The sequence below is a fragment of the Schistocerca cancellata genome, chromosome 4 (assembly GCF_023864275.1).
Source record: "Schistocerca cancellata isolate TAMUIC-IGC-003103 chromosome 4, iqSchCanc2.1, whole genome shotgun sequence".
Lineage (NCBI taxonomy): Eukaryota > Metazoa > Arthropoda > Insecta > Orthoptera > Acrididae > Schistocerca > Schistocerca cancellata.
Window position 1 is genome coordinate 665,728,077 of NC_064629.1, and position 14,768 is coordinate 665,742,844.

A 14,768-nucleotide genomic window follows, 5' to 3' on the forward strand; every position below is an offset into this window, starting at 1 on the left:
ATCTGCCGAGCAGGGAGCATGTAATGCCCAAAAATATATTATTTTATGTGCTTACGATACATGTCAGCGAGAGAGGATGAGCGCACAGACTATGGATATTTGACGAATTTCTTGCGATATTTGATGGTTAGGAAGCTGTGTCAGACACGCACAGTCATTTTCCGTAGTGAGCGAATAGTGGTCTATCGTAACAAGCATTACAGGAATTCTTTAAAACTTTCGCAACGCTACGAGCTAGGTGTACGAATTAAACGTGGTGAATAATATGTGTAATAGGTATGTTATTATGTATTGACATCATTAATCCCTCAGTCTTCTCAAATACATTATTAAGTGGGTGCACTGAATGAAAGCCGTCGCTGTGGAATATTTATCAGTCCAATGACGGACAGGACTCATCTTAATATAATACATCTCAATCAGCTAACCAATACTAAAAGGATGATTCTGTCGTTCCATGGGGTAAAATTAAGCTTCTGGGCCTTTATTTTATCGAAGCAACTAGCGGATTCCCTTGAAGATGTACAGTGATGGCTGACAGGTCACTAAACAGATAACAGGCAAGCGGACAAAGAAATTAGCAAGCAAGAAGAGCTGTTAGCCATAGTGGCAGTGGAGAAATCACAAGCTCAAAGCAGTAAAAGTTAAGAAGTCCTTGTCACGTAAGTGACCAGTAAGCGATTTCCTCTGGTTTTTGATTTAACAAAACAAACAAAACTTATCCGAATCTGCGGAAAATATTACTATTTGGGTCAACATTTGTAAAACTCTAATTCCTCACTCTCAAACCCCACCCTATGGGGAGAGAGGGAGAGTTTTAGTTTTATCGAATCAAAATTTACGAAGTAAATAAGTATTTTTTAATTATCGGTAACAATTTTCCACGCAAAAATGAGAATATGGATTTTCTTAAATTACAGCGCCAACTACCAAGAATCAAAACAAATGTTTAAGACAAAATGTAAATAGTTTTTTTATGTAGAATCTGATTCTGCGATAAAAAATGGGGGTTCCCATTTGAAATTTTAAAGTTGCCTCCCGCCCACCCCCAGGGGGCTGGGGTGGCGGGCTAATTTTAGCACCAACAGATGTCCCCCTCGAAAAAAATCAACTTTGGATTCTACACATTTTTTCGTGTGAAGATTAGTTTTCGAGTTATTCTAGTTTGCCAACTTAAAATTCACACCCTGTATAAAAACAGTATATGAAAAACATGTACAGAAATTGAACAGCAGAGAAGTATAACAAGTTTGTTAAACAAATTTAAAATATTTAAGCATGGCAACCAAAATGTACCTTCATTACAGACTCAGTAGAGTTATATCACAAAAGAATACAAAATATATGAGATGAGTAGCAACAGTCAAATTGTAAACCACGCATAATATACAAGACGAATGTCAACGAACATACTGAGGACATGACGAGAATTTATCATACCTATATAAAAAGTAGGAGCGTTACTGTTGATAGAACCTTAATAAAAGTATGGAACAGTGGGAACATTATAAAACGATATAAAATGTTTAACATATGTATGTAAATAGACAATTAAACTTTGGATCCACTGTTAAACAAACAAACATGTATAAAAATATCATTAGACGTAAAGCGATCTATGCAAAGCCAGGTAAAACGTTATATTTTATTATGAGCCGACGGTGGTGCCATGGGCCAATGGAGAAGCGGCGATTCGTTGAAGTTTTCAGTATTTTGGAGAGGAGGCCGGCCTCCGGACGCGTGTTTGCAGAAAACCCAAGTAATTGAGCTGCCCTCTGGGTACGATGTCAGGGAACGGAGACCGCCGACCCGGGAGCGTACTAGAGACTTCAGCACCAGTTTACAAGTTCACTTCATGTGGAACTATTGCCTACAGCTCATTTATTTATCTGTTTATTTACACGTTAAGTTCCGTAGGACCAAATAGAGGAGCAAATCTCCAGGGTCATGGAAAGTGTCAGTACATGAAATTACAACATAAAAGTAATAACAAGTAAAAAAAAAATTATGAAACCGAAATGAGTCAATCCATAAGGTTAAGTAAACGTAATCAACAATACAACAAGAATCAGCTTAATTTTTCAAGAAACTCCTCGACAGAATTGAAGGAGTGGCCCATGAGGAAACTCTTCAGTTTTGATTTGAAAGCGCATGAATTATTGCTAAGATTTTAGAATTCTAGTGGTAGCTTACTGAAAATGGATGGAGCAGTACACTGCACACCCTTCTGCACAAGAGTGAAGGAAGTCCGATCCAAATGCAGGTTTGCTTTCTGTCGAGTATTAACTGAGTGAAAGCTGCTTATTGTTGGGAATAAGCTAATATTGATAACAAGAAATGACCGTAAGGAATATGTATATTGAGAGGCCAATGTCAAAATACCCAGACTCGTGAACAGTGGTCGACAAGAGGTTCGTGAGCTTACACTACTTATTGCCCGAACCGCTAACCAAAGCCTAGAACATGGAAGCTTAGTAGGCAGTTACATACTGTACTTACTTGTAGCTCGTGACTTTGACAAGAAATAACAGTTAAAAAATAAAAAAAGCCGTGTTACATTAAAAGTCAATGGCATATACTAAATTGAGGCAATGAAATGACCGGAAAGAGTTATTAAAGTGTGTGTGCAGGCCAGCTCCTAATTTGTAATTCAATACAACAAGAGTTCGACATGAAGCAGGACACTTTAAATCACTTAACGGGGAAGCTGTACAGTCAGAAAACAATTTACTCTTCAGTGCAAGCTGATCAGCAAATCCGTAGAGTTAAGGCGGAAATGTTTATAAATTTCAAATTCTTCTTGCAGATCCATTCTGCACTATTTATCCAATACATGCAAAATTTTCGTATTGAGTAAAGTCGATACGTATGAGTTTTCCAATTTAGAGATGTTCTGCGAAAGCTGACTTATAAGAACTCCCGCCATCTTTGTTGAGTAACTGCTCACGAAAACGGGTCTTGAAAGCCGTCCCTGTCTGTCCTATGTAAAAACTAGGACATCTGTTGCATTAAATTTTATATATCCTACTACTACTACTACTACTACTACTACTACGTGATCAGGCCCAGTGGACCGCACGCATCTACAAGTTTCCTCCTCCACTGTATTCTGTCTATTGCTGCTATCTGCCATCCGTTCACATCTATTGACACTTGGTTTAAATCTTCATGGAGTCCATCCCTCCAACGCTTCTTGGGTCTCCCTGGAGGTCTCTTTCCTGTAGGTGTGAAATCCAGGAGCTTCCGAGGCCATCTGAGATCCTCCATCCGGGCCACATGGCCGGCCCACTGCATTCGTTTGGCTTTGACAGTTCCTGCTATGTTGGGCTGCTGGTATAGTTCCTCAAGCTCTTGGTTGTATCTGATCCTCTATTCCCCTGTATCTGCATCCAGAACCGGACCGAAGATCTTCCGAAGCACTTTTCTTTCAAAAACAAGGAGCTTATGGAAGTCCTGTTTCCGGATACTCCATGTCTCACAGCCATATTGAACAACAGGCTGGATCAGGGTTTTATACAGTCGAATCTTGAACTGTCTGGAGAGATATTTGGACCGAAGCAGTTGTGCTATGCTGTGGTAAGATCGGTTTCCTGCTTGTATTCTGGCATTGATCTCTGCTTCACATGACGAGTTCTCAGTGAAAAGTGCCCCTAGGTATTTGAATTCTTGCACTCTCTTGTAGGAATTGTCCCCAACCTGCAGTTATTGTAGATGATCAGCAGTCTGACAATGACCACGCGTCATAACGAGGTACTCTGTCTTGGTTTCGTTTATGTTTAGCCCAAATTTACTGGCAGCCTCCTTTAGTGCTTTGGTCATTTGCTCCAACTCCTCTTCCGACCTAGAGAGTAAACAGATGTCGTCTGCATAGGCTAAGTATGCCAGTCTCTTTCCTTCGATTTCAATCCCTTCGTTCTCTTGAAAGGTCTCGCGTACGATCTTCTCGAGGGCATAGTTGAACAGCATAGGGGACAACCCATCTCCATCTCCTTGCCTGAGTCCTGTCACAATTTCAAACTCCTCAGTTACGCGATTTCCCATCTTCACCTTTGCACGTGTTTCGTTTATATATCCAACATTTGAAATATTTATTGATTGTAACTCTCCCATTATGTATGAAAACCAACTTACACCTTCATCTATATGATTAGTCTGCAATTTACTATTAAGTGCTTACTCCTTATCTTCCATTATTATCACAACAGTCGTCTTATCTCGTGTACAGATTATAACATGCCACTGGAAGTAAGTCTGGAAAAGGGGAGGGCGCTGGGTGTCGTAACCCGTATTCAGTTCTGTATTTGCAATCTCTGTTGAAGCCACGCTACGGCATCCGCTTGCCCACATACACTTAATCAGTGATAAAATTTATGGTCAGCAGTTTTCATTGTCACATTGTTATCCACAACGTGATACAAGCCCGGCAGTCTACCGTGAAACACTAGTCAAGCTTTAGAATGAAAGAAGAGTGGAGTAGCAGCTTACCGATGCGGATGACTTCCGGCAGCGCGCTCGCCAACGGCAGCAGCGCAAGGAGCGCCACCAGCATGGCGCCGCGCTGCTGCCACCCTCCCTACGCCTCCAGCACCGCCTGCAACACACACAGACATGAGGGATTGAAGCCAATTAATGTGGCCTTCGGGTAGCGAGGGGTGGATAAAGCTTCCCTCTCCCTCTAGGTACTTACAACCACAGAGATGCTGGTCGCTTCACGCAACTTCAAAATGGTTCAAATGGCTCTGAGCACTATGGGACTCAACTTCTGTGGTCATAAGTCCCCTAGAACTTAGAACTACTTAAACCTAACTAACCTAAGGACATCACACACATCCATGCCCGAGGCAGGATTCGAACCTGCGACCGTAGCGGTCGTGCGGTTCCAGACTGCAGCGCCTTTAACCGCTCGGCCACTCTGGCCAGCTCTTCACGCAACTTGGATTGTACGATACACGGGGAGCGAAATATGGAGTTATCTGATTTGCCTGAAAATAATAAGTTTTATGTTGATGAACCAAAGCTACATCTGTTGTTGTAGTTAGTTTCTAAGTAAAACTTCTACCTTTCGTGTAAAAAAAAAATAAAAACCACTGTTTTGGGATTCACGCGTGTTCTCCTCTGCTGTGTTCAAAAAAATGGTTCAAATGGCTCTAAGCACTATGGGACTTAACTGCGGTGGTCATCAGTCCCCTAGAACTTAGAACTACTTAAACCTAACTATCCTAAGGACATCACACACAGCCATGCCCGAGGCAGCATTCGAACCTGCGACCGTAGCTGTCGCGCGGTTCCAGACTGAAGCGCCTAGAACCGCTCGGCCACTTCGGCCGGCTCCTCTGCTGTGTGTCTCTGATTCGACTTTGAGGAAACTATTCAGTAAAAAAAAACGCACCATATAGCCACACGTCACAGCCTGATAGGGAACCTGTTTTCTTTTCGTTATTGTCGACACTTATTGTCATGAAACTTCCTGAGAGATTAAAACTGTGTGCCGGACCGAGAATCGAACTCGGGACCTTTGCGTTTCGCGGGCAAGTGCTCTACCAACCGAGCTACCCAAGCACGACTCACGCCCCGTCCTTACAGCTTTACTAATTGTGATGCTTCAAAGCAGCGTACAACACCAAGCATATTTTGAAAAGTTTGCAGCGAAAAATGTAGCCACTGGCCAGTTTACATTTGGTGCGTTTTACGCAATACATTTCTGCGTACAAAATATAGCTGACGTATAGAAATGCTTTTTAGCGGTGGAAGGAAAGTCATATCCCTTGGAGACTGTCCGCTACGAGGTTGGAACCTACGAGCCACACCTGCGGCTATTGCCGTCTGTTACGCGGAGTTCAGAGAAACCTCGTGTTCCTCTTTTTAGTATGCTGCGGATAGAAACCGAAGATTGAAATGAAAGAAAAACCTGATGAAATGAAAAGACATCGGGAGTCATCAGCTTCTGACACTAACCATAGGTTTTTAAGGTTCCGTACCTCCAGTCAGTAAAAATGGAACTCTAATAAATAGGATCACTTTGTTTGTCTGTCTGTCTATCTGACTGTTAAGAATCTTTTTTACAGTAACGAGTTGAGGTATCAAGTAGAAATTTATGTCGCATGCTAAGGTCTATGGCCACTTGTCGATGCAAAAAATGTATGTTTCTGCGTCTATGATATCAAAAGATACGGCCATTTATGTCACATATGTTGACACTCGCAAACTTACGTCTCAAGACCTGTAGTATACTTGTCGTTTCACAGTGTAAGTACGGGAAAAACGATTGAAATTGTTAATTTGTAATTATATCACGCGAAAAAGATATTTTTGTCATTAGTTATCTGACTGTCTGTCCGTCGCTTAAGAGCCACTTCACTCAGGAACGGGTAGACTCATTAAATTGAAACTTATGTCACATACTAAGATCTATGGCCCCTTGGCGATGCAAAAAATTTAGATTTAACATCAGTGCTGTCAGAAGATAATGCCATTTACGTCACATATTGTGATACTCGCAAACTCACTCATCGAAACCTACAGGGGAGTTCCTGAAAGTAGGCAAGAAGCTTGGTTTCACTGTACAAGTAAATGAAAAAAAATCCGAAAATTGTTAATTTATAGTTAATCACACAAAAAACTATTTTTATGCTAGTTGTTATCCGAGTGTCCGTCAGTGAAGACCACTATCTCTCAGGAACGGGTAGACGTACCGAACAGAAATTTATGTCACGTACTAAAGTCTACAGTCCCTTGGTGTTCTCAAAACATGTAAGCTTCTACGTGAATGTAATGAAAAGATACGGCCATTTATGTTACATGTTTTGACAGGTGCACTAGGAGCCGTATGTACCCATTGGGCGGGGGGGGGGGGGGGGGGGTCGATGGTCGGAGTAGATGCCCTCCCGTTCTTCGCCACGGCAAAGGCTCCTCCACTTACATTCGTAATGTGTTACACAGGGTGCAGTACCGACGTCGTCGTCAACTTGACGCTTCCGATTACGCCTGAAACAATCGATTGTTCCGATACTTTCGATACAACTGCAAATAACAGAATACCGCCGGCCGGTGTGGCCGTGCGGTTCTAAGCGCCACAGTCTGGAACCGAGCGACCGCAACGGTCGCAGGTTCGAATCCTGCCTCGGACATGGATGTGTGTGATGCCCTTAGGTTAGTTAGGTTTAATTAGTTCTAAGTTCTAGGCGACTGATGACCTCAGAAGTTAAGTCGCATAGTGCTCAGAGCCATTTGAACCATTTTTTTGAACAGAATACCTTCCATTATAGAAACGTTTGCCGTTGCCTGCTTCCTAAGGGTTCATTCGCACTGGACGCCACGGAACGGAAAGTCAAAATCGTCCATAATGCATTTAAAAGGGTGGCATCCACTCAAACAACCAAAATAACGCAACGGAACAGGACGTCAGCGTCAAGGATTCTCGGAATGAAAGTTCCGCCATCGTCGTCGGAAGCGGGAGGAGAGCCGTGTTGTCTGCTAACATCGAAAGTTACCCCATTATCGCTGCTCTCACTCACGTTATAGTGGTGGATTTTAAGAGTTTTCTCCCTTCTTTATCTTCATTTAACTGTCTGCTTTTTTTAGTGAAACTTGGCCAAGATTCCACGAGAACTTACAATGGGTGTTCGTCCACGAAAGAGACACAATATGTAAACGCGAAAAAGATTTGCACTTTACAATCCCATGACAATGGAAAACTTACAATTTGCATAAATAAGAACATAAACTGATGAAACGGCTTTCATCAAAAATTCTTTTTAACGACAAACATGAATGAGAAGAACAATTATTTTGACGTTATTTGGTATTTAGAATAAAAAAACATAATTAATGTTCCGGCGTAACGGCAAGTGCCGGCACGACGATCAAGAATGGAAGAGCAGAGAGGGCTATGAGACGACGTCAGCCAATAGTATGCTGACAGACCCCTCTCTAAGACGACACAAAGGCATGAACTGTATTGCTTTACTTGCATTGGAATTGTATATACTTTAGTATATTGATTGCATGATGATTTGCATGTCGCCATTTGCTTGCGACACAACTTTGTGAATACGAAAAGTTAAGTATTGTTATTTATCTTACTGTAATAAACTCTATTAATACGGTTTGCTTGAATTGTTGTCTAGCGATCCGAGAAAGCAGGTTTCTTAGGCACCCTATAATAGACGACTGTGTTGAACACAACAATTACCAAAATAAAAAGGCGCTAAGTATTTCATTCAAAAAATTGTTAAATATGTTTCTACGTACATACAGCGTTAACTCATAAGTACGAGGTTTGGAGCTTTAATAGTGGCAAATATTTATTTACGGCTCGTACAAAATATATACGTGTTTCAAAGTTTTACTGACCTTCAAAGTAGTCATCAGCAGTGTGTATAAACCGTTGCCAGCGATGTGGAAGTCGTAAGATACTCTTAGCAGTGTCAGTTGTGTTGACAGTTCGAGTGGCGCGGTCTGTTGCCCGACGAATTTGTAGCAGTTCTGAAGCGAATGCTGTGAAGGATTTCCTTCAGTTTAGAAATCGAGTTGAACTCGCGAGGGCTTAAGTCAGGGGAGTGCAGTAGGTGGTATAACACTTAGCAGCCCCATCAGTCAAACAAATCAGTAACAGCTTGCACTGTACGTGCTTGAGCATTGTCCAGCAAAATTATGGTCAGGTCTTGCAGAAAGTGTCATCACTTCTGTCTCTAAGCTGGTCGTAGGTTGTATTCCAAAAATGATCAGCATAGAGACAGAAGTGATGGCGTACGTGGAAACAGTGTCTGCCCGGCAGTTGCCCACATAGTGTACTGAGGCGGAATAAGGGGAACCAGCCCGCATTCGCCGAGGCAGATGGAAAACCGCCTTAAAAACAATCCACAGGCTGGCCGGCAAACTTCAAATTCAAATGGCTCTGAGCACTATGGGACTCAACAGCTTAGGTCATAAGTCCCCTAGAACTTAGAACTACTTAAACCTAACTAACCTAAGGACATCACACACACCCATGCCCGAGGCAGGATTCGAACCTGCGACCGTAGCAGCCCCGCGGTTCCGGACTGCAGCGCCAGAACCGCACGGCCAGCGCGGCCGGCACTTTCGTTACTATTAACAATAACAATTTCCACACCTTCCATCCCACTGTAGTGTGCTCCAAAGCTCCGTCATCTCTCCTCTCCTTTATCTATTCTACAGTGCCAATATGCCCAAACCACACCCACCAGGCCCTCCTTCAATACACTGATGATACTGCTTTTATCACCCTCTACCCTACACTCCTTAAGTTCCAACGAACCCTCCGAAACCACCTCGAATTCAACCAATGGTTCCACAAGATCAACTCCTCCAAAACCCAGGCAATAATTAAGGGACGAACAATTGCAGTTTTCCCCCTCAGTGATTTGTACTTCACCATTTACAACCGTCCTGTCCAGTTAAATAATGTGCTAAAATACCTTGGAATAACCCCTGACCGGCAACTAACATGCAAACCTCAGATACTAACCATCCAACAGAAATCCCACAATAAACTTAAACTACTACCTGGTCGAACTTGAGAATTAAACGCCTCCACTACTCTCTACACCTACAAAATCTTGCTCCGATCTCCCTCCTCCCCCCCCCCCTCTCCTTCCCTACCATATGCAAATTTCGTATGAACATCTGCTCCTACTAAGTTTAATCAGTCTCTCTAAATCCTGGAACGTCATACATTCCACATCGCATTCCGCATCCGTTTACCTTCCCCCACGTAGATCATCTAGCACCTAATCATATTCCCATCATTCCCCGCCCACATCGAACACTTCGTGTAGCCTATGTTATCTGAAAACTAGATTCCAATAACATCATCGTTTCTCCTCTGATCACGAATCTTGGTATGCTGCCGCGCCTTTAGTAACACATCCAATCATATGTACTGCTACACAAACTGCTTAACGTATCCCAACGCTACTTCCACAAACTCTTTCTATCTGACAATAAAAATCAATCCCAATATTTATTCATCCTACCAACTATAACTCGTCCCCACCTATACTACTCCTCATCAGGGCTCGCCCCCCCCTCTCCCCCATCCCTCTCCATTTCTCCCCATACATTCAAAAATGGTTCAAATGGCTCTGAGCACTATGGGACTTAACTTCTGAGGTCATCAGTCCCCTAGAACTTAGAACTTCTTAAACCTAACTAACCTAAGGACATCACACATATCCATGCCCGAGGCAGGATTCGAACCTGCGACCGTAGCGGTCGCGCGGTTCCAGATTGTAGCGCTTAGAACCACTCGGCCACTCCGGCCGGCCCCATACATTCTTCCCTCCCTCTTCCTATCTGCTCTTCTCTTGATAGAGCAGCTCTGCCCACCTGTCAAACTCCTCCTCACTTTATATCTTTCCACTGTCCACTCAAGCACCCAATTTTATCTCCATAGTTACTACCAGTGGACCCCTATATCTTTCACCCACACCTTCCAACATTAGAGAACACCCCATTTCTCCCAGTACAGATCTTTCAGTTTTTGGTGATGGTGCGGTGCTCCATTTAAATGAACATCTCCGTCCTTTTCGACGTGTTTTAAATATCTATTTTATCTTTACCTTTATCTTTTTTATTTTAATGTTAAAAATATGAATAAGAACAACAGTGTAATTTTGTAGGAAGAAACATTAATCTTCTTATAGATTTTCAAAAGTTCTCGAATTTGTATACTTTATTCTTGTTCGGTGTGTCTGTTTATACTGTTATAAAGCTTTTGTCCGAAGTGTTGGGTGTTATACCGCTGACAGTCCATATCGAGTCTACAGGAAGCGAGGGGGAAGAAATAACAAAGTCAGACTCCGTCCGAACATCTATCCAAGTGCTAGACAATCCCGACAGCTCTACACTTCGGTGATCTGACGGGAGCCGGTGTTACCACTGGGACAAGACCGCTGGCAGGTGACAGCACTAAAGGAAAGGAAAAGAAGCTGGAACTGGTCGTAAGTTGTAAGTTTAAGTTCCCCATAGATATTTACTTAATCGTGTAATCATACAGTAATGGACTTTCTCCCTATTTATGCGAAGACGTGACATTTATTTACTTTCAGGGTCAACTGCCAATCACTGTACTAAGCTTTGATCCTCTGAAGGTCTTCCTACATTTTGAGAACTACCGTAAGTCAGCCTGACACTGTTCATGAGACTGATACAAAGCGAAAGATCTACGACTCAAAACGGGGTCAATAATAGGATTTATAGCTTCATTTCAGTTCAGTATGTTGCTATTGCAAGGTTTACGTATACGCACTGAGTGATAATAAATCATGGGAAGGACCTGTGACACTAGTCGGTCCATGGCTGAAGAAGTCTTTGCGGTGCATGTATCTGTGCACATTCCTGGTAGAAATGAGTTCTATATCTACATCTACATATACAGTCTGCGAACGACTATAAAGTGCCTGATGGAAGATATGTCCCGATGACCCGGTTATTGCGGGTTTCACGTTCGATTCACGTTTGGAGCACGGGAAGAATGATTATTTAACTGCCGCTGCGCGTGTTGTGGTTAATCTAATCTTGTCCTTAGGATCTCTATGGCAGCGATATGTACGAGATTGTTGTATATGCCTAGAGTCATCATTTAAAGTCCGTTTTTGGAACCTGGTTAGTACACGTTTTCGAGTTAGACGGAAACTATCTTCAAGAGACTTCCAGTTCAATTGCTTCATCATCTATGTGACTCTCTCCCGCGTGTCAACAGATCTGTGACCATTCGTGCCGCCCTCTTCCTTATACGTTCAAACTCCCCTGCTAGATCCATCTTGTACGGCTAACACGCTCTGGAGAAATGTGTACGCAGCTTGTGACTTGTGGCTAGCGTTACTGCCTCTGGATCACGGGGTCCCGGGTTCGATTCCCAGCCGGATTGGAGATTTTCTTTGCCCGGGGATTGGGTGTTTGTGTTGTTCTCATCATTTCATCATCATCATCATTCATGACAGTGACTAGATTGGATTGTGAAAACAATTGGACTGTGTCAAAATTGGGACTCTGTACGGGCGCTGATGGCTGCGTAGTTCAGCGCCCTACAAACCAAACATCATCATCATCAACACATGAGAAATATTCTAAGACTGATCACACGAGGGATTTGTAAGCATTCTATTTGTCCAATCATTGCACTTTCTTAATATTCAGCCAATAAACCGAAGTCTGCTACCTGCTATACCCACGACAGAGAATATGTATTCGTTACATTTCATGTCCTTAGTAAGTGTTACACCTAGGTATTTGTATGAGTTTACTGATTCCAACTCTGGACTTACTGATATTGTCTTTATAGGATACTAGGTTTTTTAGATTTATAAAGTGCGCCATTTCCATACATTGAAATTGGTGATGATTTTTCGCCTTGTATAGTTCTGCAGAGGGAACGTGACTTCAGCTCGCTAAATACTTTTAGTGGTCCTGTGTTTGAAAACATTGTCTGTGCGATACTAAAGATTTATTCTATACAAATTATTGATATCGGGAAATGCGAGTTCTGTGCAATCTTAGATATACTATGTCCTATGCGCATTGCACCGATGATCATCCCACGTTCAATGTCGGTTAAATCATGACGTTGTGCCATATTCACTACAGACGCGACTGCAACAGACTGCTCGCATATCGTGTCTACAATTGCGCTACACACAACATGTATCCGCAATAGTCTCGCGTCATACTCTTCACATCTTCGAATGGGACAATCCTTTTCGTCACATTAGCAGCCATTTAAAATGAGAGCGAAAGTGAATATTGATGTATCTGTAAACAGCTGCTGAGGTGACGATTTCAGTATTGCTTCAAAAATTGAAATAAACAAATACAGAACTAATAATTATCGATTCATTTACAGTCAAGCTCAATGACGATATCAATGTCGGCTTGGACACTTATTTCCTAGTGGCTGTGCATTGCTTTTAATTCGTAGAAATACTTCTGTTTTTCTGCATCTTACCTGCAAGACGTGGGGGGCCGTCGTCGTTTGGGATATAGGCTTCCGTAGTAACTTTCTGTTGACGGCCGTCGATGTCTGCTCCTCTGAAGTGTTTCAAGCAGCAGTCACACGTGTTTTGCTGAAATGCGAAGACTGCATCTGTAGCCTGTTATCTGCAACTCTGTCGTTAGTAGCTGAGGGCCTGAAAATGACCAACAAGAAACAAACTTTAATCCTTATAATTAGTAGCATGGCGCAGGAAAACACAACCGCTATAAGAAACGTGCACAAAATAAAATGAAAATATAAAACTGCAATTTCATTTGTTGCTGATATCAGTCAGTCTCGTAAATACAATCACCCATTTTACACGATTCAGATGATATCCCTGCTACTGTAAGTGCAGCCAAAACTCTCCTGAGAGAGAATCTGCTTTGAGAATAAATGATGTTCCTTATGAATCCATCTGTGATCATAGGACGGAATAGAATACACCAGGTGTAGTGTAACTCAAAAGACAAAAAATAGCGGTTGGTTAACTGTGGATTTGGTAGGAAAGGGGACGAAATTCCGACATTGCCTTAAACTATTTAGGAAAACAGAGAGAAAAATATCTAGATGGCTGGACGGGGATTTGAACCCTACTACTGCCGAATGTGAGTCTGGAGTCCGAACACTAATCCACCGCACTCGGTTTCAACGGAATTAACGTTTCTTAAAAAAAAAAAACTTGTTTTGCTTGCGAACCCACACATTTAAACACACATACAAGCACACAAAAATGCACTCATTCCGTGTTTCGCATAGGGAAACGGTTCTCTCAGCCAGGGTTACGTGACAATGTTGACAAATACCTGTGAATCACTAGTACGCATTAGTCGGTGTACGGGAAAAACACATAAGTTAAACAAAACAAATACTTTATCAATGAATAATAGAACTTAATTTTGAATCACCGATAACGCATACGTTTCGAAACTACCTCATTAGCGAATGAAAACTGGTGAGAGCGTGGTTTCGAGCGCACTTCTATCATTTGTGACGCGCACATAATGCGTAACTTTTAAGAATAATTCGCTCTAGTTCAGTTCCGTACAACAAATAGAATCGTACCAACAATTGATACAGCACATCAATGGGAGACAGCAAACAGGGCAGAATACTTCAACTTGATGAAAACTCGAACTGCAAGAAGGTTATTACTGAGCTGTTCAAACAATTATGTTCAACTGCTATTTCTCTTTGAATAACTGCTAGTTTTTGAAACAAACGAATCAGCCTCCTAACATACTTTCCAATCTCCACTCTATATTGTCTTACGGAAAGCTTTTCTGCGATAACTCATCACTTAGAAAAAAGTATTGATCGTACAAAAGGGAACAGTAAGGATAATACACTCCTGGAAATGGAAAAAAAAACACATTGACACCGGTGTGTCAGACCCACCATACTTGCTCCGGACACTGCGAGAGGGCTGTACAAGCAATGATCACACGCACGGCACAGCGGACACACCAGGAACCGCGGTGTTGGCCGTCGAATGGCGCTAGCTGCGCAGCATTTGTGCACCGCCGCCGTCAGTGTCAGCCAGTTTGCCGTGGCATACGGAGCTCCATCGCAGTCTTTAACACTGGTAGCATGCCGCGACAGCGTGGACGTGAACCGTATGTGCAGTTGACGGACTTTGAGCGAGGGCGTATAGTGGGCATGCGGGAGGCCGGGTGGACGTACCGCCGAATTGCTCAACACGTGGGGCGTGAGGTCTCCACAGTACATCGATGTTGTCGCCAGTGGTCGGCGGAAGGTGCACGTGCCCGTCGACCTG

The 14,768-nt window shown here is 42.6% G+C and overlaps 1 protein-coding gene across 6 annotated transcripts in view; it reads right to left on the reverse strand.

Annotated features, from left to right (window-relative positions):
- LOC126183515 (glutamate receptor ionotropic, kainate 2) overlaps nt 1-14,768 on the reverse strand; it is a 270,896-nt gene that overhangs the window by 194,141 nt on the left and 61,987 nt on the right. For 4 of the 6 annotated variants that reach the window (XM_049925564.1, XM_049925567.1, XM_049925570.1 and 1 more), the window contains exons 1-2: nt 12,965-13,141; nt 4,486-4,591 (exon numbers count right to left, since the gene is read on the reverse strand). In XM_049925564.1, the coding sequence (XP_049781521.1) occupies nt 4,486-4,549 (64 nt within the window). In that variant the 5' untranslated portion in view covers nt 4,550-4,591; nt 12,965-13,141. Of the gene's footprint in view, nt 1-4,485; nt 4,592-12,964; nt 13,143-14,768 lie in introns of those variants that run through there. The other 2 variants (XM_049925566.1, XM_049925565.1) reach the window with 2 other exon arrangements.